Source organism: Asterias amurensis, chromosome 4 (genome assembly GCF_032118995.1).
Source record: "Asterias amurensis chromosome 4, ASM3211899v1".
In the NCBI taxonomy this organism is placed as follows: domain Eukaryota; kingdom Metazoa; phylum Echinodermata; class Asteroidea; order Forcipulatida; family Asteriidae; genus Asterias; species Asterias amurensis.
In genome coordinates, this window is record NC_092651.1 from 3,540,710 (window position 1) to 3,561,995 (window position 21,286).

At 37.9% G+C, this 21,286-nt stretch overlaps 1 protein-coding gene across 1 annotated transcript in view; it reads right to left on the reverse strand.

The window, feature by feature from the left end:
* The window catches only part of LOC139935758 (serine/threonine-protein phosphatase with EF-hands pef-1-like), a 111,864-nt gene that overhangs the window by 24,435 nt on the left and 66,143 nt on the right, over window positions 1-21,286 (reverse strand). The window contains exons 5-10 of the mRNA XM_071930323.1: window positions 16,576-16,666; window positions 14,573-14,839; window positions 11,353-11,399; window positions 5,195-5,361; window positions 1,393-1,432; window positions 158-319 (exon numbers count right to left, since the gene is read on the reverse strand). Of these exons, the coding sequence (XP_071786424.1) occupies window positions 158-319; window positions 1,393-1,432; window positions 5,195-5,361; window positions 11,353-11,399; window positions 14,573-14,839; window positions 16,576-16,666 (774 nt within the window). The remainder of the gene's footprint in view (window positions 1-157; window positions 320-1,392; window positions 1,433-5,194; window positions 5,362-11,352; window positions 11,400-14,572; window positions 14,840-16,575; window positions 16,667-21,286) is intronic.

Consider the following 21,286-nt stretch of genomic DNA (forward strand, 5'->3'; position numbering starts at 1 on the left):
TGATATGTTTCTTGATAACTAGAGGATTGGAATGAATGAACTCTTCCAATAACCAATGATATATCACACCATTAACAAAGTACAGAGTCCGTTTCATGGATACCATTTAGTGGTGTCTAGTCAGTGAGTGGTGGAAGGAGGGGGGGGGGGGGTATACCTTATGTCTCTCAATGTTGTCTAGGCATGTTAGGTCCGTCTTGTCTGAAATGCCACCATGGGTAACCAGTATTTTGCCATCAATGATGGTGGCTAGGGGCAACCAGGAGAAGATGTCTTTAAAGAGTGGGATGAGCCACTGCGCTTCTTGCTTGCAATTGGGCTGTGAGGAGAAAATCAAGAAATCATCACATCAATCAATCAGAGGGAGCCGTTTCTAACAATGTTTTATACTATCAACAGCTCTCCATTGCTCGCTACCAAGTTAGTTTTTATGCTAACAATTACTTTGAGTAATTAACAATAGTGTCCAGTACCTTTAAGTAACAAACCAAAATAGGTTTCTTTTTTACCAATGCCATGCAGAATCCCTGAAATTCTTTTAATATGCTATTTTTTATGACATGAATAATGGTAGCATTAGATAATGTTGAGCTCTGACAACAACTCATTTGTGTTTTTCATCTACAAATCATTTCCCTTTTGTTCAGAGTCTCAGCATTGAAAACCTCCTAGACTACAATGAAATAGATTGTTGTTATTAAAATCCATTTTTACCATACCATAATATCGGCAGTGAAAAATGTTGACAATGCATTTAAAGGAACACGTTGCCTTGGATCGGTCGAGTTGGTCTTTGAAAAGCGTATGTAACCGTTTGTTATAAATTGCATATGGTTAGAAAAAAATTTTAAAAGTAGAATATAATGATCCAAAGACCAACTCGACCGATCCAAGGCAACATGTTCCTTTAAAGCGCTTAAACAGTGTTTCTACACTACTTTTGGATTATGAGGTAACTTATTACTCCCAAGCAGGGCTAGCTGAGGCGAAAATTATTTTGTGACTTGTTTTACTCATTTCTCAAAAACTATCTTGTACATGTATAGCACCTCAGTAAGTAATATTTTCAGGGAAGCTTTCGACTATCATTATCTTCAAACTAAGTTTAGTGTAAATCTGTGGACATTTTGAGAAAGTACCCGAATCCTTTAAGGAATGAAAAGGCCCAGTGAAACAACTACCATGGAGAGATTTCTTACTGTGACCTTCACCACCTTGAAAATTGTTATAATTGTGTTCTTGAAAAGATATTTTCCCAGAGACACAACCTTGACTTCTTTAAACAGAAAAGGTCACTCAATAGGGTCAAGCACCTGTCTATTTTGTTATTTTACTGGTTTTAATATTAAACAAGTTGAATACGATCCCAAAGGGAGAATGTGTTAGACTTACCTTTCCATGTTTCATTTGGACTTCCCTGATGAAACCATATCTGTATCAGAGAAGAATGAAAAATACTCAAGTTAAAGTTAGGGTCATGGGTTGGCAATACTCCAAAACTTTTAAAGGCAGTGGACACTATTGGTAATTACTCAAAATAATTATTAGCATAAAACCTTACTTGGTAATGAGTAATGGGGAGAGGTTGTTAGTACAAAACATTGTGAGAAACGGCTCCCTCTGAAGTGACATACATTGTAGTTTTCAAGAAAGAAGTAATTTTCCACGAAATTGATTTTGAGACCTCACGATTTAGAATTTGAGGTATCGAAATCAACCATCTAAACGCACACAACTTCATGTGACAAGGGTGTTTTTTTCTTTCATTGTTGTACTAGTGTCCACTGCCTTTAAAGGCAAAGTGTATCCTTTCTAAAAGTAGAATATACTGTACAATGAAACTAACCTGATAAAATTTCATTTCGTTTTTGCAACCGAAACAGTTGCTTAGCAGCCATGCCGGTTTGGCCAAGAAATACTTTTGCATGAATGAGTATTCCACAACCAATAAATGAAGAGCACCAAGTCATTATGTTGTACACCGCATGGGAGCATACAAAAGGGTGCACCCGGGGTTGGGGGCGGGGCTTCGACACCACCCATTACATTTCTTTAAGCAATAATTTGTAAGACTTACTTGAGGGCAGCAATAATTCTCATGACTTGAGGGCAGCAAAATTTCCTAAGACTTAAAGACAGCTTAATTTCCTGAAACTTTGAGGTTTTAAAGCACTAATCCCTAAGAATTTGTGGGCAACAATAATTCCTAAGACTTGAGGGCAGCAATAGTTCTTAAGGCTTGAGGGCAGCAATAGTTCCTAAGGCTTGAGGGCAGCAATAATTCCTAAGGCTTGAGGGCAGCAATAATTCCTCAGACTTGGGGGCAGCAATAATTCCTAAGACTTGAGGGCAGCAATAGTTCTTAAGGCTTGAGGGCAGCAATAGTTCCTAAGGCTTGAGGGCAGCAATAATTCCTAAGGCTTGAGGGCAGCAATAATTCCTCAGACTTGGGGGCAGCAATAATTCCTAAGACTTGAGGGCAGCAATAGTTCTTAAGGCTTGAGGGCAGCAATAGTTCCTAAGGCTTGAGGGCAGCAATAATTCCTAAGGCTTGAGGGCAGCAATAATTCCTCAGACTTGGGGGCAGCAATAATTCCTCAGACTTGGGGGCAGCAATAATTCCTAAGACTTGAGGGCAGCACATTTCCTTTTTGGGGGGGGGGGGGCTGGGGATGGGGGTGCAAGCTTGAGCCAAACAAGGCTTTATAAGCAACTCTTACTTTCGGTAAGGGGTTGTTACAAGAAGAAAATGTTTAAGATAAAAAATAAAGTTGCCTTTAAGGTTTCAACTATCATCATAGATTAAAGGTCGCAGCAATACATGTAAGGACGATTCTCGAATGATACGGAAGAAGAAACCTTTTAAAAGATCAACTATTCCACAGACGCAGACAGTCGCAGCTCCCTTGGCATTTGAGTAATTGCATCATCATTACCCCCCACCCCCCCATCCGACAAATCGGTTCTTAACCAAAGTCTGTCCATCGATCACAATTGTTGTTGTGTCAGTTCTTAAAATGTTGTTTCTCCTAAAATATCACTTTTTCATTCATTTCATTTCATTTATTGATACTTAATGTGAAGTCCCAGATAATTATTCTGGGGGAAAACCCACGCAGTCAGGTAGGGACCAAAAAACCCAGTCCACATTGTGCCCCTAGTGGGATTCGAACTGGGGTCCCAAAGGTGGAAGATGAGGCACACTACAACGCCAACCTGACCGCATGACAGCACTTACAATATGCAAATTTCCGGAATGTACTTGTATCTCGCTTGCAATAGCCTGGATGTTCTTTTTACTACTTGTCTTTTTTTTTAATTATGTGTTTTAATCACGAGAGCCAAGGCTATTTCTATTGTTTACTTGTATATAAATAGCAACTAAACTAATCTTATCTAATGTACACACAATAACAAGTATGTACAGAGAAAAAACCTTTCTGCACAGAGAATTTTCATGTGAAATATGGCAGTTTTTTTCTGTCTTTTTTTTTTTTATACACGGAGATACAATGTTTCTGCACTGGCGCATCGATACATACAATGTATATTACATTTACCCATACACCAATGTGTATGAGTAAGATAAATGCTCTACATGTAGGTTTGAATCCCACCTGAGTGAGATGCCTGTGGATTTTTGTATACAGTTCTTAAAGGGAAGGTACACGTTTGGTTATTACTCAAAACAAATACTAACTTAAAATCTGACTTGGTAACGAGCATAGCAGAGCTGCTGATAGTATAAAACATTGTGGGAAACGACTCCCTCTGAAGTAATGTAGTTTTGGAGAAAGAGGTAATTTCTCACTAAAATAATAAAAGACTTCTAGCTAGAAATCTTTTATTCCTATCTGAAAGCACACAAATTCGTCCCACAAGGGTGTTTTTTCTTTCATAATTTTCATGCAACTTCGATGACCGATTGAGCCAAAATTTTCACATTTTATGCATATGATGGGATACACCAAGTGAGAAGACTTGTCTTTGACAATTACAAATCGTGTACCTTCCCTTTAATACATATTGGTGTATGGGTAAAATCAAATTGTATGCAAAAGCTAAAATCTATTAGATACATATATTTGTTAAAGACACTGGACACTATTGGTAATTGTCATAGACCAGTCTTCTTACTTGGTGTAACATATGCATAAAATAACAAACCTGTGAAAATTTGAACTCAATTGGTCGTCGAACTTGCGAGAAAATAATGAAATATTTATCTACCTTGTCACACATGTTGTGTGCTTTCAGATGCTTGATTTCAAGACCTCCAAATCGAATTATGAGGTCTCAAAATCAAAATTGCGGAAAATTGCTTCTTTTCTTGAAAACTGTTACTTCAGAGGGAGCCGTTTCTCACAATGTTTTATACTATCAACAGCTCTCCATTGCTCGTTAGCAAGTAAATTTATTTGCTACCAGTGTGTCTTTTAGGATTTTATCATTGTACTCAGGGTGTGTTCATAGCGCCATGTCACAAGAGGTGAGTTTGTACGTCAATTTGGAGGCAACCATTCGCACGTTATTCAAAAGGGATTAAGAAGCCAATTTAAATGTCACAGGGCTGTTTTCGAAGCGATTGTTTTTGCAGGAGTTGAACACAGTTTATCTGTTGCAAGTCATTTGTTTGGGACGTCAAAATCTATTTGCATAAGCCATTGGACACTTTCGGTAAACAGTGTTGTCCAAAGGCCAACACTTTGTGTATCACAACTTATATATAAAATAACAAACCTGTGAAAATTTAGGCTCAATCGGTCATCGGAGTCGGGAGAAAATAAGGGGAAAACCCACCCTTTGGTTCCGCAAGTTTCGCCGTGTCATGACATGTGTTTACAATTTGTTCGTAATTCTCGATATCGAGAATTGATTTAATGTTTTCTCAAAAAGTAAAGCGTTTCATGGAATAGTATTTCAAGGGAAGTCTTTCACCATTACCTTCTGTAAACCCTGTAAGTTATTTGTAAGTCTGTATACTTTTATTTTATTTTTTCTGTTCTGAAAGTGTCCAATGGCTGTAAGTGTGAATCAGGTTTAACGTTTCTCAAATTCAATTTGGAGGAAAAAAATTGATATATTTTTTTCCATTACTTTGAAGTGAAATTATTCTCAAAATGCTCTAAACTATCGAAAGATGCTGTATTTCTAACCAAGTTAGTATTTCAAGAAAAATGAGGGGGGAACTCACCTCAGATTCATAATGTGGTCTTCATGGTTCCCTCTATTCAAGTAGACCTCATTAGGGTAGACAAGTAAGAAGGCGAAGAGTAAGACCGCAATTTCTACAGAGTGTGGCCCCCTGTCAACAAAATCACCATTGAAGATGTACGGGTTTTCCTTTGATGGTAGACCGTTCTGAAACAGGAGAAGAAAAAGAGAGAAAAAATATCCAATTACACTTCATTAGACGCAAGGCTACGACGGAATTATTTTGAGCCATTTCCTGTTCAGAATTCCGTGACTAATTATCTCTTATTTTTTCTAGAATTAAGAACTATTTCTAAGAATAACTGGAAAATGAGTCATTATATGTTTTAGACGAATCAACAACAGCGTGATTAGACGTTGGTTGAAAAGGAATTATAGAAATTGAAGGCTTGTTTATGGGGAGGCGGACCATTTTATTTTCATTAATTCCTAATGCAATGTTAGTTATTTAATTATGATGCTGCACATTACAAAATAATTTTTCAGAGTTAAAATCATCACTGACGTCAGTGTTGACACATTGTGTACAGACCACTTTTTAAAGGCAGTGGACACTACTGGTAATTACTCAAAATAGTTATTGGCATAAAACCTCATTTGGTGACGAGTAATGGGGAGAGGTTGATGGTATAAAACATTATGAGAAACGGCTCCCTCTGAAAAGCCATAGTTTTCGAGAAACAAGTAATTTTCCACGAATTTGATTTTGAGACCTCAGATTTAGAACTTAAGGTCTCGAAATCAACCAACTAAACGCACACAACTTCATGTGACAAGAGTTATTTTTCTTTCATTATTATCTTGCAACTTCGATGACCGATTGAGCTCAAATTTTCACAGGTTTGATATTTTATGCATATGTTGAGTGAGATACACCAACTGTGAAGGCTTGTCTTTGACAAATACCAATAGTGTCCACTGCCTTTAAGAATAATTTTCAGTTGTTTACATGTTTAAACAGAATAAGGAATGACTGTCTTTAATAGGAAAACACAAATTGAGAAACATTACTGATAGCATCGCTTCTCAGAATAAAATTTTGGAGCGTAAAAACTATTCTTTTTTTTTTTTTTACAGAGCCACGTTACTTGAAACATGACATGTTTCTCAAAAGCTTTATACTATCGAAAGCTGCTGTAGGTTTCGAACAAAAAAAATTCTTAGCATTAATTTTAAGAGTGGTTACCAAAGGAAAATCTTCCTCAGTCCACAAATTTACCTCAAACTTACACCGTTTGAAGATGGTAGAAAGCTTCCCTTAAAATATTACTTGCTAAGGTGCTGCATAGTAAAACTATGTCACGAAAATTAGTTTTGCTAATAATTTTTGTGACTTGTTTTACTTTTTTCTTAAAAACTACAACACGTCAGCGAGTAATGTTTTAAAGACATTGGACACTATTGGTAATTGTCAAAGACTAGTCTTCACAATTGGTGGATCCCAACATATGCATAAAATAACAAACCTGTGGAAATTTGAGCTTAATCGGTCATCGAAGTTGCAAGATATATTAATGGGGGAAAAACACCCTTGTCGCACCATGGTCACACGAAGTTGTGTGCTTTCAGATGCTTGATTTTGAGACCTCAAATTCTAAATGTGAGGTCTTGAAACCAAGTTCGAGGAAAATTACTTCTTTCTCGAAGTTACGTCACTTCAGAGGGAGCTGTTTCTCACAATGTTTGATAATATCAACCTCTCCCCATTACTCGTTACCAAGTAAGGTGTTAAGGAAAGCTTTCTACCATCATTATTTTCAAACTGTGTAATTTAATGCAAATATGTGGACATTGTGTTTTGTGTCCTATAAAAAGTACCCAAACCCTTTAAGAATGATTACCAAAGGTATACCTTCCCATTAAAATGTAATAATTTCAATAAAACCCATCTTATCAATACTCAAATCTAAAATTTGTCTCTTTCTTTGGCAACCACGGCTAATGAGTTGTTCTTTTTTCCGTACTCCTCTAGATACAGAATAATTCATTGTTAATTCGTCAAGCGTTGAAATCGAATAGTAAATTAGATAGACGTCAGCCAGCACAAAGCCTTTGTAAAAAATTCCTGCTTTTGTCTATTTATAAAACGCACACTGTGTTGGTAAAAAAAAAAAATCACCATGGCAATATATACATGTACATCATTTATTAACACTCCACTGGCAACACTCCACTGGCATTTCAGTGGGTTGATGTACAAAGGATGACTGGAAATGACCGGAGATTATAATCTTTGTGTATTGAAAATTGTGATTTTGATTGAATTTTCTTTTTAATGTTTACATAGTAATATCAATACCACAATTATTTTGCACATTTTCACCAAAAACATGTAGATTCTGTGTAGATGGTGAGGTATCAACATATATTAGGTTTGCGGTAACACCATGTGTGTATCTACTTGCCAGGTAGATTTTGTTCTTTAGAGAACTGTCTTGCTTTATATTCTACTACCGCAGAGTAGATTTTCATAATTTGAGAGACTTCTCAGTTCTGAAAAGAAAACTACTACCTGGGCGGCAGGTAGAAAATCGACTGGAACTACTACTTTAGCTTTTATTACTAACTTCACTACCACAGAGTGAGTTCTTAATATACCCATATTGACTGGCATTGAGGTAACTAGTGTACGTCTATTCCCCCGAGGGATTTTAATGACCAGAAGAGCGACCTATTTCCCGAGGCCGAAAGTTGAGGGAAATAGGTTGAATAGACGTACACTAGTTACCGAACTATGCCAGTCAATATGTGTTTTATAACACAGCTCGGTCTTAAATGTCAAAGAAGTTGTTGTTCACAGTTCAAGTCAAGAGAGGGCGCTGCAACCGGGCACTATTTTCAAAGACTTGTGCCCGCTTGGGGACTAGTTCCCGCAAAACACGCGCGCGTGATCACTAGACTATATTAGTTCATCCCTCGTGACCGTGTTTTAGCCAACCAGAATACAGAACACGCATCTATCTTCTTTGTGTATAGATTTGTTCTTTGAGAACTTGTCTTGCTATTTATTCTACTGCCACGGAATAGATTTCAGAACTAAGGAGACTACTTAGTTCTAAAAAGAACTGTCCTACTTAGTAAAACAGTGGGGAGGTAGGAAATTGGCCCGGGCTACATGTACTTCTGCTTAGTGGAGCGAGGGGAATAACTATTAACTTAAACAGTTATTTATCGTTTCGACTAGCCTGTTCAAAGTCATTGTCTACACCACCCCTGCTCAGAGCTCTACATCGAGTGCCAAATAGTTTTGCGCATGTGCGAGATTTTCAGAAAGTCCAACATTAGATGAATTATTCATAGCAGTGACCCCGTCGCTGTTTTATGCATGTTTCTATGACTTTAAAACCGAGACCGAATGACGTCAACAAAAGTTTTGTTGGCGTTTCTGAGTAAAATTAAATTTCCCTGATATTAAAACAATGTTTGTTGTAGAGGAAAATTATTATAAACCCTCTGGATTAATTAAAATAATTAAAATCAAACGCATACAATCAACGATGTTTATTACAATTTGCACACGTCACAAAAAGCGACAATTGCCCAATGCTTGTCTACATTACTCTTGATAAAAATGCTTCACCAGAGCATTGTCATGTGTTACATAAAAAAACAGGGAATTGTTTTCAAAGGGTTTGCTTTCTCAATTTTGAGTGGAAAACATAGGTGTTATATATTGCTTACGTGTGAGGTCTATTTCTCAACAAGAAAATTCATATTACGTAGGTTTTTAAGGATCAATTTAACTCAAAATCCGACCATCACAACTAACTTCGTTGCATATTGATGTTTAGTTTTCCATCTTGGCTTTTAATTGGTCAAAAATCGCGATGACCCCAGATCGTTTTCAACGGTTGAAAGGCTATGTTTTGTTTACGATTTTGACTCAAGCGGGCGCTCGTCAACAATTTGCACATGCGCAAAACTAATTGTCAGCGAGTAAGCAGCGGTGATACATGTGCAAGAGCGCATTACAACAATAAGATGCAGTCTTGGTAAGTCATCGCAATGGAATAAAATAGCAGATTAAAAACAACGCTTCACAAACAAATAAAACAAAATTCGCCACAAGTCACAAAAATAGTTTTCGTCTCAATTAGACAAAAACTATTTCAGTATGTAAAAACATATTTTGGTGATTTTGTTTTACTTATTTCTCGAAAACTACAGCACCTCATCAAGTAATATTTCAAGGGAAGCTTTCTACCATCATCATCTTCAAACGGTGTAAGTTTAATGTAAATATTTGGACATTGTGTTTTGTATCCAACAAAAAGTACCCAGCCTCTTTAAGCTTAGTCTTATAAACATACAACACCCTGTATCCATTGATGAGAGGGGAGTTCATTCCAAAGTGTTGGTAAAGGATAAATAAAAACTTGTTCCCAATGGGATTTTCTTTGCATGCAGTGCAGTTGGTTGCTCCCAAGGTGGCTGTCAAAATGACTGTGTGTGACCATAAAGAAATTCTGTGAAAATGTTGACTCAATTGGTCATCGAAGTTGGCAAAAGAATAATGAAAGAACAAACATCCTTGTTGCACAAATTTGTGTGCTTTCAGATGCCTAAAAAGACTTCAGGCCTGAAGTCTTTTATTAGATTCAAATATTTGAGTGAGACATTACCTCTCTCCCAAAAACTATGTGACTTCAGATGGAGCCTTTTCTATGTTTATACTCTCGACAGTAACCAAGTAAGTTTTCATTCTAATAACTATTTTTAGTAGTTACGAATAGTGTCCAGTGCCTTTTAACAACGCTAACTGTGTAAGCCTGAAACATTGTAAACTAGAGTGTAAAAAAATCTAACGCCGAGTATGCAGAATAAAAGAGGGTGTTTAAAAACAATGCCCCCATCCGTGAAATCCTCAAATGTACCGTATGAACTCCCCTGGGGCTAATCGAAAAGAAATGCCAATCAACGCCGACAAAATTCACTGAGGCACGAAAATACAACCAACAGATAAATGGAAAACGACAAGCCTTTTGTGTTCAAGTTTGTCCTTGACACACTTCCTAATAATCCTTTGTCAGCTCGCAACTCTAAGTGCAGATTGTTAATTTATTTGTTCTTATATCACTGTCTTTGACAGATGCATAGTTAAACTAACCCTCCATGCAAGGAGATTCCTTTAAATGTTTTTTTTTTATTGTTATTTTTATGCAAGTTGCCAGACACACAAGGCCTGAAGGCCGCTTCAAGGTGTGGGCTACAATTATTTTTTCCGAGAGGCCGTTACCACCTACTCCTAGGGCTGAAACAGGGTTACCCCTTTTACAGTCCATACGGATGTAGGCTTGGGTATCATCAGTCCGAAGCCTGGCCGGTAGAGCAGAAAGCACTACCTCCCCAATTTTACGCAGCAAGTGTCACGACCAGGATTCGAACCCACACTCTGCTGATCAAACACCAGAGCTTGAATCTGGTGCTCTTAACCGCTCGACTATGACACGCCACGATGTATCAACAAAATATGTCAATAACACAGAAGTAAGTAGTACTAAAAATCTCACCTTCTTGTGAAGATACACAGTTTTCTTTTTAGAGGGGTTGGGTACTTGTTGTACGACACAAAACACAATGTCCAGAGATTTACATTAAACTAACCTGGTTTTGAAGATAATGATGGTTAAAATAAAACTTGCTGAGGTGCTATTATTTTTGAGAAATGAGTAAAACAATGTCACAAAAATAATTTCCTATCTCTGGTAGCATGTACAATGTATTGTTTGTGACTCTCCTGAAAACATTACTCTGTGATTTTCACTTTTTTTCTTGATGACTACTAAAGCTGAAACTTCTATAGGTAAATTAAAGTGCATAATCAGTTTCCCCATGTTGTTCTTTACTTGAAATATGAAAAAGTGAAAAAAAACTGATGGACTAGTAAAAAGACAAGCTCACTGGTCTCGCTGGCCAGTCATTGAAAACTTATAGGAAAAACCCTGCATACTGATGGATCTGTTATACCCTTGTGACTCTGAAAGCACTCACCTCAGAGACAACGTGAGATCACCAGGCTAATCTTTTTTCCCTTGATGCACTTATTACATCTATTAAATATTAAATTGAATTTCTCTCACTGTAAGAAATTATAATTCATGTGGAAGCCCCAAGAATTAGCAATGTAAATGAACTTACCTTGTAGAATATAATTAATAAATCATCCAACTTTCCATGCAAGTCACCTGTAAGCAACAAACAGTGTAAAACAAAAATTAAAAATTTAATAATAATAAAAGCGAGGGTGGACTAATACTGTGCTTCTGCTTCCCATATATTAATAATACTACTACTACTACTAATAATAACAGTGGCTTCTTATATAGCAAGCACATCCGTCACTCAGTGACGCTCAAGGCGCTTTAACATACATGCATAAATACCCCAGACAGTTTTGCTACTCCTATTGGTGGAGAGCGCGTCACATGGGGGTGTTTAAACGCTTGATAATGACCCGCTGGTACTGTTTATAACCGGCTGGCTTTCACGTGTCTGGCTCGCAAGCTAACGCGCGCCAATATTATAACGCGGAACATAATTCATAGCTTTTAGTAACAGCGCATATTCTAAGCGCGCGCGCGTACACACAACCCACGCGCATCAAACAGACTCTTCACAAAGTTTTTGAAAAAAATATTTCAAACCCCGAATTTTTAATTGTCGAAGTGTTTATAGTTGTATTTTTTAAACAATAAGGCATTTATGAATGGGAATAAAAGATAAGTGGCTCGTTCTTAAACGCCCGTTTAAAACCTTGCACCTTGCAGGGTCATTGCCATGCGATAAAGGCCTTCACCTTCGGCTTGGGCCTTAATCACACGGCAACGACCCCGCCGGTTTTAAACGGCCGTTTAAGAACTCTTCGCTACCCTTTTATTCCCTTAATATTTTCCGGCAAGGTATGTAGGACTACGTTTGAATTATGAGCCTTACTCCTTACAAATGGGGGATTCCCTTCTCTTTTCTCTACGTGCGTTGCACAACACACGAGACCAACGTCTTTACGCCCCATCCAAAAGACTAAGCATCATGGTTAGGTGTCTTGCTTAAGGACACAGATTTCACAACTAGGACTCAAACTCACACTCTGCTGAACAGAAACCAACCAGAAACATGTCAAGTATCCAATGAAGTAGAGGGCCCAGTTGAATATTGGACCCTACAATTTATCGTATGCTTAAAGGGTCTATGTACTTTTTCCTAACAAAAAACACAACGTCCACAGATTTACATTAAACTTACACAGTTTGAAGATTATGATAGTAGAAAGCTTCCCTTGAAATTTTACTAACCGAGGTGCTGTAGTTTTTACGAAATGAGTAAAACAAACAATTTTCGTCTCAGTTTTAGCATGTAAAAACGTATTAACCAGTTATGCTATGGTTTTGGTATAATATCATAACTGGTTAATGGAATTTTACATGCTAAAATAATTTGGGTCTCATGAGACGAAAATTATTTTGTGACTTGTTTTACTCATTTCTCAAAAACTACACAACCTCAGTTAGTAATATTTGAAGGGAAGCTTTCCACTATCATTATCTTCAAACCCTGTAAGTTTAATGTAAATCTGTGGACATTTTGAAAAAGTACCCGAAGCCTTTAATGAGCGCCCATGTGATTTATCTTCAAGCAAACTTGACGTGCAGCTTATTATTTTTCCCAGTTTTCTTTTTCATAATTTCGTTCGAACATTAGCGAAATGCTTTCCAGCGTCAAAAGTAATGTGATTAGATTGCGTTGGAATGATTGAGAGAAGTTGTTATAAGACGACACTGTCAGCTGTGTAATCACAACGCTCGTACTCAAAGTGACTTTGCATTAAAGGAACACGTTGCCTTGGATCGGTCGAGTTGGTCTTTGAAAAACGTTTGTAACCGTTTTTTATAAAATGCGTATGGGTAGAAAGATGTTGTAAAAGTAGAATACAATGATCCACACAAACATGCCTCGAAATTGCGTGGTTTTCCTTTTACCTCGTCGAATAACACGTCGGCCATTTATGGGGGTCAAAATTTTGACTCCCATAAATGGCCGACGGTGATAGTTCGCACGGTAGAAGGAAAACCACGCAATTTCGAGGCAAACGTGTGTGGATCATTGTATGCTACTTTTAAAACATCTTTCCAACCATATGCATTATATAAAAAACGGTTACAAACGCTTTTGTTTTGACCAACTCGTCCGATCCAAGGCAACGTGTTCCTTTAAGCAACAGGAAATGTGTATACACTACTTTGTGGCAACGACACGCAAAAGATCATTATTAAAATTTATGATGTGCAGGAATTCCTCAATGTTTCTCGTAATGAAACCAAGAATACCTCGCAAGTGAATTTAATCACTGTAGCTCGCAAGCCTGAGGAAACCTGATACATATTCATTTACATAGCACTATGTAGTAGTTTATAAGGTACTGTGGCGCTTTATGCAGCCAATACAACCAGGAACTCTGGGGCAAACCCCTGCTCTCTAAGATAACTGCACTGGGTTCTTTTACGTGCATTACACAATACATGGGACCAACAGCTTTACGTCCCATCCGAAGGACGAAGCAATGGTTTACGTGTCTTGCTTATGGACACAAGTGTTACAGCTGGGGATTCGAACCCACTCTCTGCTGATCAGAAACACCAGAGTTTGAATCTTGTGCTGTTTACCGCTCGGCCACAACACTTCCACTAAAAATGGCTTTAGGTTGTCCATTTATCAGTATTTAAAGGCTCCCATGAGCATAACTTTTGTATAAAATAATTCTCCTAAGCGTGAAAAAACCTTGCAACGATTTGAAACACCGATTCCCCCCCAAAAAATTCAAAAGATGAACTTGTGGGCATAACTTGCCTTTATAAAGATGGATTGCACATAGCGGTCATCAGCTGCATATGAGCATAACTTTTGTATAAAATAATTCTCCTAAGCGTGAAAAAACCTTGCAACGATTTGAAACACCGATTCCCCCCAAAAAAATTCAAAAGATGAACTTGTGGGCATAACTTGCCTTTATAAAGATGGATTGCACATAGCGGTCATCAGCTGCATATGAGCATAACTTTTGTATAAAATAATTCTCCTAAGCGTGAAAAAACCTTGCAACGATTTGAAACACCGATTCCCCCCAAAAAAATTCAAAAGATGAACTTGTGGGCATAACTTGCCTTTATAAAGATGGATTGCACATAGCGGTCATCGGCTGCCATATTTGATGATTAACAATGGAAAAGTGCAGACGTATGCACGCATACTGCGCTGAGCACAACTCTCAGCCAATGATAGCCTTTTCACGCAAGCACGTTTCATCAAAGATGGTGATCAATGACGTCATGTGCAATCCATCATTAGATTAAATCTCACTTACCACACACGGTTATTTGTTTTGCGAGTGCCGTTGTGGCCTGGTTGACGTTGGGCTTGGTCATGAGCAGCTTGCGCGCTTCCAGTAAGACCTGAATGCAGTACTTTGCGTGTAGAGGGTGACCTTCTTTAAGACTCTCTATGAGATCCTGGAGTTGCTTGGGGTTAAGAGGTAACGTCAGGTGAACCCCGTCGTACGATGCTTCCACAGGGATCTTGTTGCCATCCAGATTGTCCAATTTATCGTCTCGGATAACGTGGGGGTTCTCTTCTGATGGAAAAGGCAAAATAAAACAATAATAGTAAAATAATAATAATAATAATAACAATACTGAAGTCCTATATTTTTTCTAGTCATTGTGAAAACAGCAGTTAGCTTGGTGGGACTATTAACATTGTTGATAATTGCAAGGGGAAAAGGAATATCTTTCTAATAATATTTATTAAGTTATTAAAAATGAGTAGAGTAGATGGCCTTAGCTTTCGATCCAAACAAGCACAAACAAGGACAAAGTACGAAGACAAAGTACGAGGACAAAGTATGCGGACAAAATATGAGGACAAAGTATGAGGACAAAGTATCAGGATAAAGTATCAGGATAAAGTATCAGGACAAAGTATCAGGACAAAGTATCAGGACAAAATACGAGGACAAAGTACGAGGACAAAGTATGAGGACAAAATATAAGGACAAAATATGAGGACAAAGTATGAGGACTAAGTATGAGGACAAAGTATGAGGACAAAATATGAGGACTAAGTATGAGAACAAAGTATGAGGACAAAGTATGAGGACAAAGTATGAGGACAAAGTATGAGGACAAAGTATGAGGACAAAGTATCAGGACAAAGTATCAGGACAAAGTATCAGGACAAAGTATCAGGACAAAGTATCAGGATAAAGTATCAGGATAAAGTATCAGGACAAAGTATCAGGACAAAGTATCAGGACAAAATACGAGGACAAAGTACGAGGACAAAGTATGAGGACAAAATATAAGGACAAAATATGAGGACAAAGTATGAGGACTAAGTATGAGGACAAAGTATGAGGACAAAATATGAGGACTAAGTTTGAGAACAAAGTATGAGGACAAAGTATGAGGACAAAGTATGAGGACAAAGTATGAGGACAAAGTATGAGGACAAAGTACGAGGACAAAGTACGAGGACAAAGTATGAGGACAAAGTATGAGGACAAAATATAAGGACAAAGTATGAGGACAAAGTATGAGGACAAAGTACGAGGACAAAATATGAGGACAAAGTACGAGGACTAAGTATGCGGACAAAGTATGAGAACAAAGTATGAGAACAAAGTATGCGGACAAAGTATGAGAAAAAAGTATGAGAACAAAGTATGAGGACAAAGTATCAGGACAAAGTATCAGGACAAAGTATCAGGACAAAGTATCAGGACAAAGTATCAGGACAAAGTATCAGGACAAAGTATCAGGACAAAGTATCAGGACAAAGTATCAGGACAAAGTATCAGGACAAAGTATCAGGACAAAGTATCAGGACAAAGTATCAGGACAAAGTATCAGGACAAAGTACGAGGACAAAGTATGAGGACAAAGTATGAGGACAAAGTATCAGGACAAAGTATCAGGACAAAGTATCAGGACAAAGTATCAGGACAAAGTATCAGGACAAAGTATCAGGACAAAGTATCAGGACAAAGTATCAGGACAAAGTATCAGGACAAAGTATCAGGACAAAGTATCAGGACAAAGTATCAGGACAAAGTATCAGGACAAAGTATCAGGACAAAGTATCAGGACAAAGTATGAGAACAAAGTATGAGAACAAAGTATGAGAACAAAGTATGAGAACAAAGTATGAGAACAAAGTATGAGGACAAAGTATGAGGACAAAGTATGCGGACAAAGTATGAGGACAAAGTATGAGTAATAATTATTAATAGTTGTAATATCTATTACACCTCTATGATAATAAAATGTAAAAGATGGCCATGAGGGGTTGTAGAGAATATTAAAATTGTACCTTCATCTGATATTTGATCCTGAGGCTGGAGAAAGCTGGCCTTGGGTGAATCCCCGATTGACGCAATCATGTCATTGAAGAAGTTGTAGAGCTGTAAGGATGAAAAAGAAACAAACGGAAGGAAATATTTAACCACTGTAGGACTGAAAATAAACAAAAGTTAAATATTTCTTTTGGTTAGAAAAGGAGGCGTATCAAAAAGGACTTAACTGTGTCGTCTTAGACGGTTGGAACATTTGTCATCTATAATAACTGATGTCATCTATAACAACAAGAAATGGCAATGACAATCAGTTCAAAATACCCAGCATCTCATCTAAAATTATACGAACAATTTTTTTTTTCAAGAGCACTGAAATTATTGAATAATCTTCAACAATCGCTCATAGATTCCAAATCCCACCAAATCTTCAAAAGCAATTACATTCACAATCTAGGCCTAAAAAAAAACAACAAAACGACGCTCTCCTGTGTCCGAGAAGCAGGCATGCAAGCAAGGGCACATTTGGCAGTCGGCCACATCAACCCATTATGACCAAGAAGTACAGCCAGACATCGAAAGTGTTTGATTTTTTTTTCAAGGGAAGAAAACCGGATGGTTTGGAAAACCCTTGTGGCACAGCAGAGAACCAACGCACAACTCAACTCAACTCAACTCAACTGTCATTGGCCTTAGTGAGAGGCGAGCGCTTTACGCACAAGCCAACCATGCCACCCTGGAAAAAGACTTGATGTTAACTTGTAATAATAACAATAATAACAATATTAATTGGTTTTGATGTCGTGCTTTACACACCCGCAGGGCATCTCAAAACGCTTCCAACATTACTACCCCTGGTCACTGGGCCATTTAATTCATTCCTTCAACCATCTCAGCTCCCAGGGGAGTATACAGCCTTTGCAACAAACACATACCTAAGCTAAATCAATCACCACTGTCCTCACAGGTAACCATTTACCCCTAGGTGAAGAGAAGCAATTATAGTTAAGTGTCTTGCTCAGGGACACAAGTGTCATGACCGGGACTCGAACCCTCACTCTGCTGAACAGACACACCAGAGCTTGGGTTTGGTAATCTTAACCGCTTGACCACGACACCATTATTCTTTTTGAGGTATGCCGGACGTGATAGGAGTGTACTGTTTGGTTTGGGTGTATTCGGACAAATTTACCTAAACCTTCATAGTGTTGAAGTATTGTGTCCGCCATATCCCAAAATGGCTTATGTAGACCGGAAATATCAGATGAAGACCAAAGACCCTGCCTACCTGGGACATGAAATAAATATAACCGTATTTATAACGCGCCTTTTGCCAAAGGATACAAAGCGCCAGGTATTATTACTGCAAGGAGTGGGACGAAGTTTGAGATATAAGACCTAATCCTTAGCACCATGTAATGGTTTACAAGTTGCTGTGGCGCAATATGCTGCAAATCCAACCAGGGACACCAGGGCGAACCCCTTCTCTTTTCGCTAAGTGCACTGGGTTCTTTTACATGCGTTTACACAACACATGGGACCAACGGCTTTACATCCCATCCGAAGGACGAAGCAATGGTTAAGTGTCTTGCTTAAGGACACAAGTCTCATGGCTGGGGATTCGAACCCACTCTGCTGATCAGAAACACCAGAGTTTGAATTCGGTGCTCTTAACCGCTTGGCAACGACACTTCCACTACAGTAAATTACAGTAGGTCGTACAGCCAAACAAAGATAGTTGTAGAAACGAACAAAGAGAGGCTGGCTACAAACTATTTTCCTCAGAGAAGCAGTAAAACTGCACACTTACTACACTCCCTAGACTCCTGCTAATGAATGTTCATTTTTACCAGACGGCCAGCACAATTGATGTATTGCGACAAGGCGCGGCACGCAGATAAATTATACTTCTGACACCCTCAAATTACACATGGGAGATATTAGTTTTGTGAGACCGATGGTGGGATTGTTGGCTAGCCAGCTTTATTTGCACACTATTTCAAGACGGCACTCTATTCACTAGCTGTTGATTACCGAGTGCTTTAAGGTTAAAGAAATACATCTGGGTTTGTTGTGTGGCCAAGTGTGTTTGAGAGTGATCGATTGTCATTAGACTTTGTTTGTCTATTGTCGGTTCTATGTTCATGAAATGCCATAGTGACGCTTATGAAGCATGGTAAGCATGGTCTCGTACAATCAGTGGCGTAACTATGGGAGGCACATTATTAGTATTTTTATTCTTGATGCAAGTCGCCTGACACACAAGGCCTGAAGGCCACTTCAAGGTAATAATATTTGAGTTTATATAGCGTTTTTTCACTCCCGAACGGGTGTCTCAAAGCGCTTCAAATTGTTACCCCTGGTCACTGGGCCTTAATTCACTCCTTAAACCATCTCAGCTCCCTGGGGAGTATACAACCTCATGCAACAAATGCGCTACTCGGCTAAATCAATCACAAGAACCATCTCTGCCATTTACCCCTGGGTGGAGAGAAGCAATAATAGTTAAGTGTCCTGCTCAGGGACACAAGTGTCACGACCGGGATTCGAACCCACACTCTGCTGAACAGAATCAGCAGTGCTTGAATTCGGTGCTCTTAACCGCTCAGCCACAACACCCTATTAAGGTGTGTGCTACAATCAACTACTTTTCCAGGAGCCATTGCTACCTACTCTTTGGGCTGAAACAGGGTTACCCCCATTTAAAGCCCATATGAAAATAGCCAATCTGTCTCATACAAATATTGGTTTAGAGTCTAATGATTATGAATTGCACTAAAACAAAACTGTAATTCAGTAATCAGTCGACAATAATCATTGTGAAATCAGCGGTTAGCTTAGGGGATTTGAACCAACAACCTTGAAACTGCAAGTCTTGCAACTAAGGTGACATGGGGTGCACCCACAAGGAATAATCAAGAGGTTTTCAGGGAATTGTAGATTCATTTCCGAGGGGGAATAAATTCCAACCTCATTGCAAAAAAAAACTGTCAACTTCTCAAAGTTATCGACTAAATGTTAGAGTTGTACGAACCGGTCGAGATAAAATCTCTTGAAGGGTAAGTACCTTTCAGAGCAAGTCGGAGCATAATTGGTTTCTGAGACTTTCAGGAGTGCCTTCCATCCAATCTTCTATTTTAAAATGTGTGTCAATGATTATGTATGGAGATGTACAAGTACAAAAATTGTTGGTGGACTCTAGTTTCAACCATCAGAGTCTTTCTCGTAGACCCTCAAAATATTCTATTCTAGACAAATTTGAGAGCCCAGGAAAATGGATACAGTGTAACAAAATTACCCAATTGTAATGTAACTTGGGGGTTGTTGACTTCCAGTATCAGGTATTTTGGACAACATTTTATGGGCCTTAAACAAGTTGATCCTTTTTGCTGAGAGGTGTAGGGACATTTTCAAGATTGTTGCTCAGACATTAGATAACTAGTACCGTCGTTCGGTTGTTTTTATTAGGAGCGAGAAAAACTACACGGGCCCCGAGACTCCCAATACAAAATTTAGCAGCTACATAAAAGTTCAAAAGTCAATGAATAGTTTCTCCTTCATACTCTTAAAAGTTGTGACAATTCCAAGTACTGTTCGTGTATTTTTTCATATTTATAGCATTTTGCACTGTATGTTATGGAAGTTCATTTACTGAGGTTCTCCCACAAGCAGTTATCAAGGGATGTGTAAATTTATTTTCGAATTGAAGGAATTGAAATCTCATTGCGAAAACTGTCAACTTCTCACAGTTATCAACTCAATGTTATAGAGTTGTACAAACCGGTCGAGATAGAATCTCTTGAAGGGTAAGTACCTTTCAGGGCAAGTCGGAGTATAATTGGTTTAGCCTGACACTTTGAGAGGTGCTTTCCAAAATGCATTTCAATGTTTATGTATGGACATGTACAAGTGCCACAAATATAAATAGTGGACTGAGGTTTCGAGAATAGAAAGAGTCTTTCTCGGAGGCTGAATGACATCTACAAGTGGTACAAATTTAAACCCAGACGGTGCTCCTACATTTTTTAAGCAAACAAGGTACGTCAATTACATTTCGTTTAAAGAGGCTAGTCTTCACAGCGGTTTTTGTTTATGTTTTGTTTTTACATAACTGCACCACCCACAACAACTATTCTGTTTTTTTTTTGTTTTTTTTATTTTTTTTATTTATTGTTTTTTTTAATATTCTTTTTTTTTTTTAAGAAAAATAGGTAAATGACAAAAATAAACAGCTCACATGATAAATTGTGGGCTATTTAACTTTAATGTTTCAATCACTGTGCTCAAATGTAGATGTACACAGTGTTAAGTGTTCCGTCATACTTCACAGCGGTTTTTTTTTCTTCCACGTTTTTTTTTTATATGACTTCCACTCACTCCGATTTGTTCAGGTGTTATATTTAGGAAAAGTAAAATAATAAACTATTAGTTTATTTAAAATAAAATAAATACACAGGATGTTTTGTAATGTAGGCTATTTAACTTTTATGTTTCCACCACTGTATTCATTATTATGTACACAGTAATAATTGTTCATAATTGACTTACATACTGCATAAAACTTGGTTTAATATTTTAGCACAAATACCGACCGCAATCCGCCATATTATTCTGCATATGCCCTAAAAGTTTGATATGTTGTATTTTGAGTTCTAAACATGTGTATAACACCCAGCAAACAGTACATGTAGATAGAGCACCATTCTAGGACAACAAAAAGCTTAAAATAGC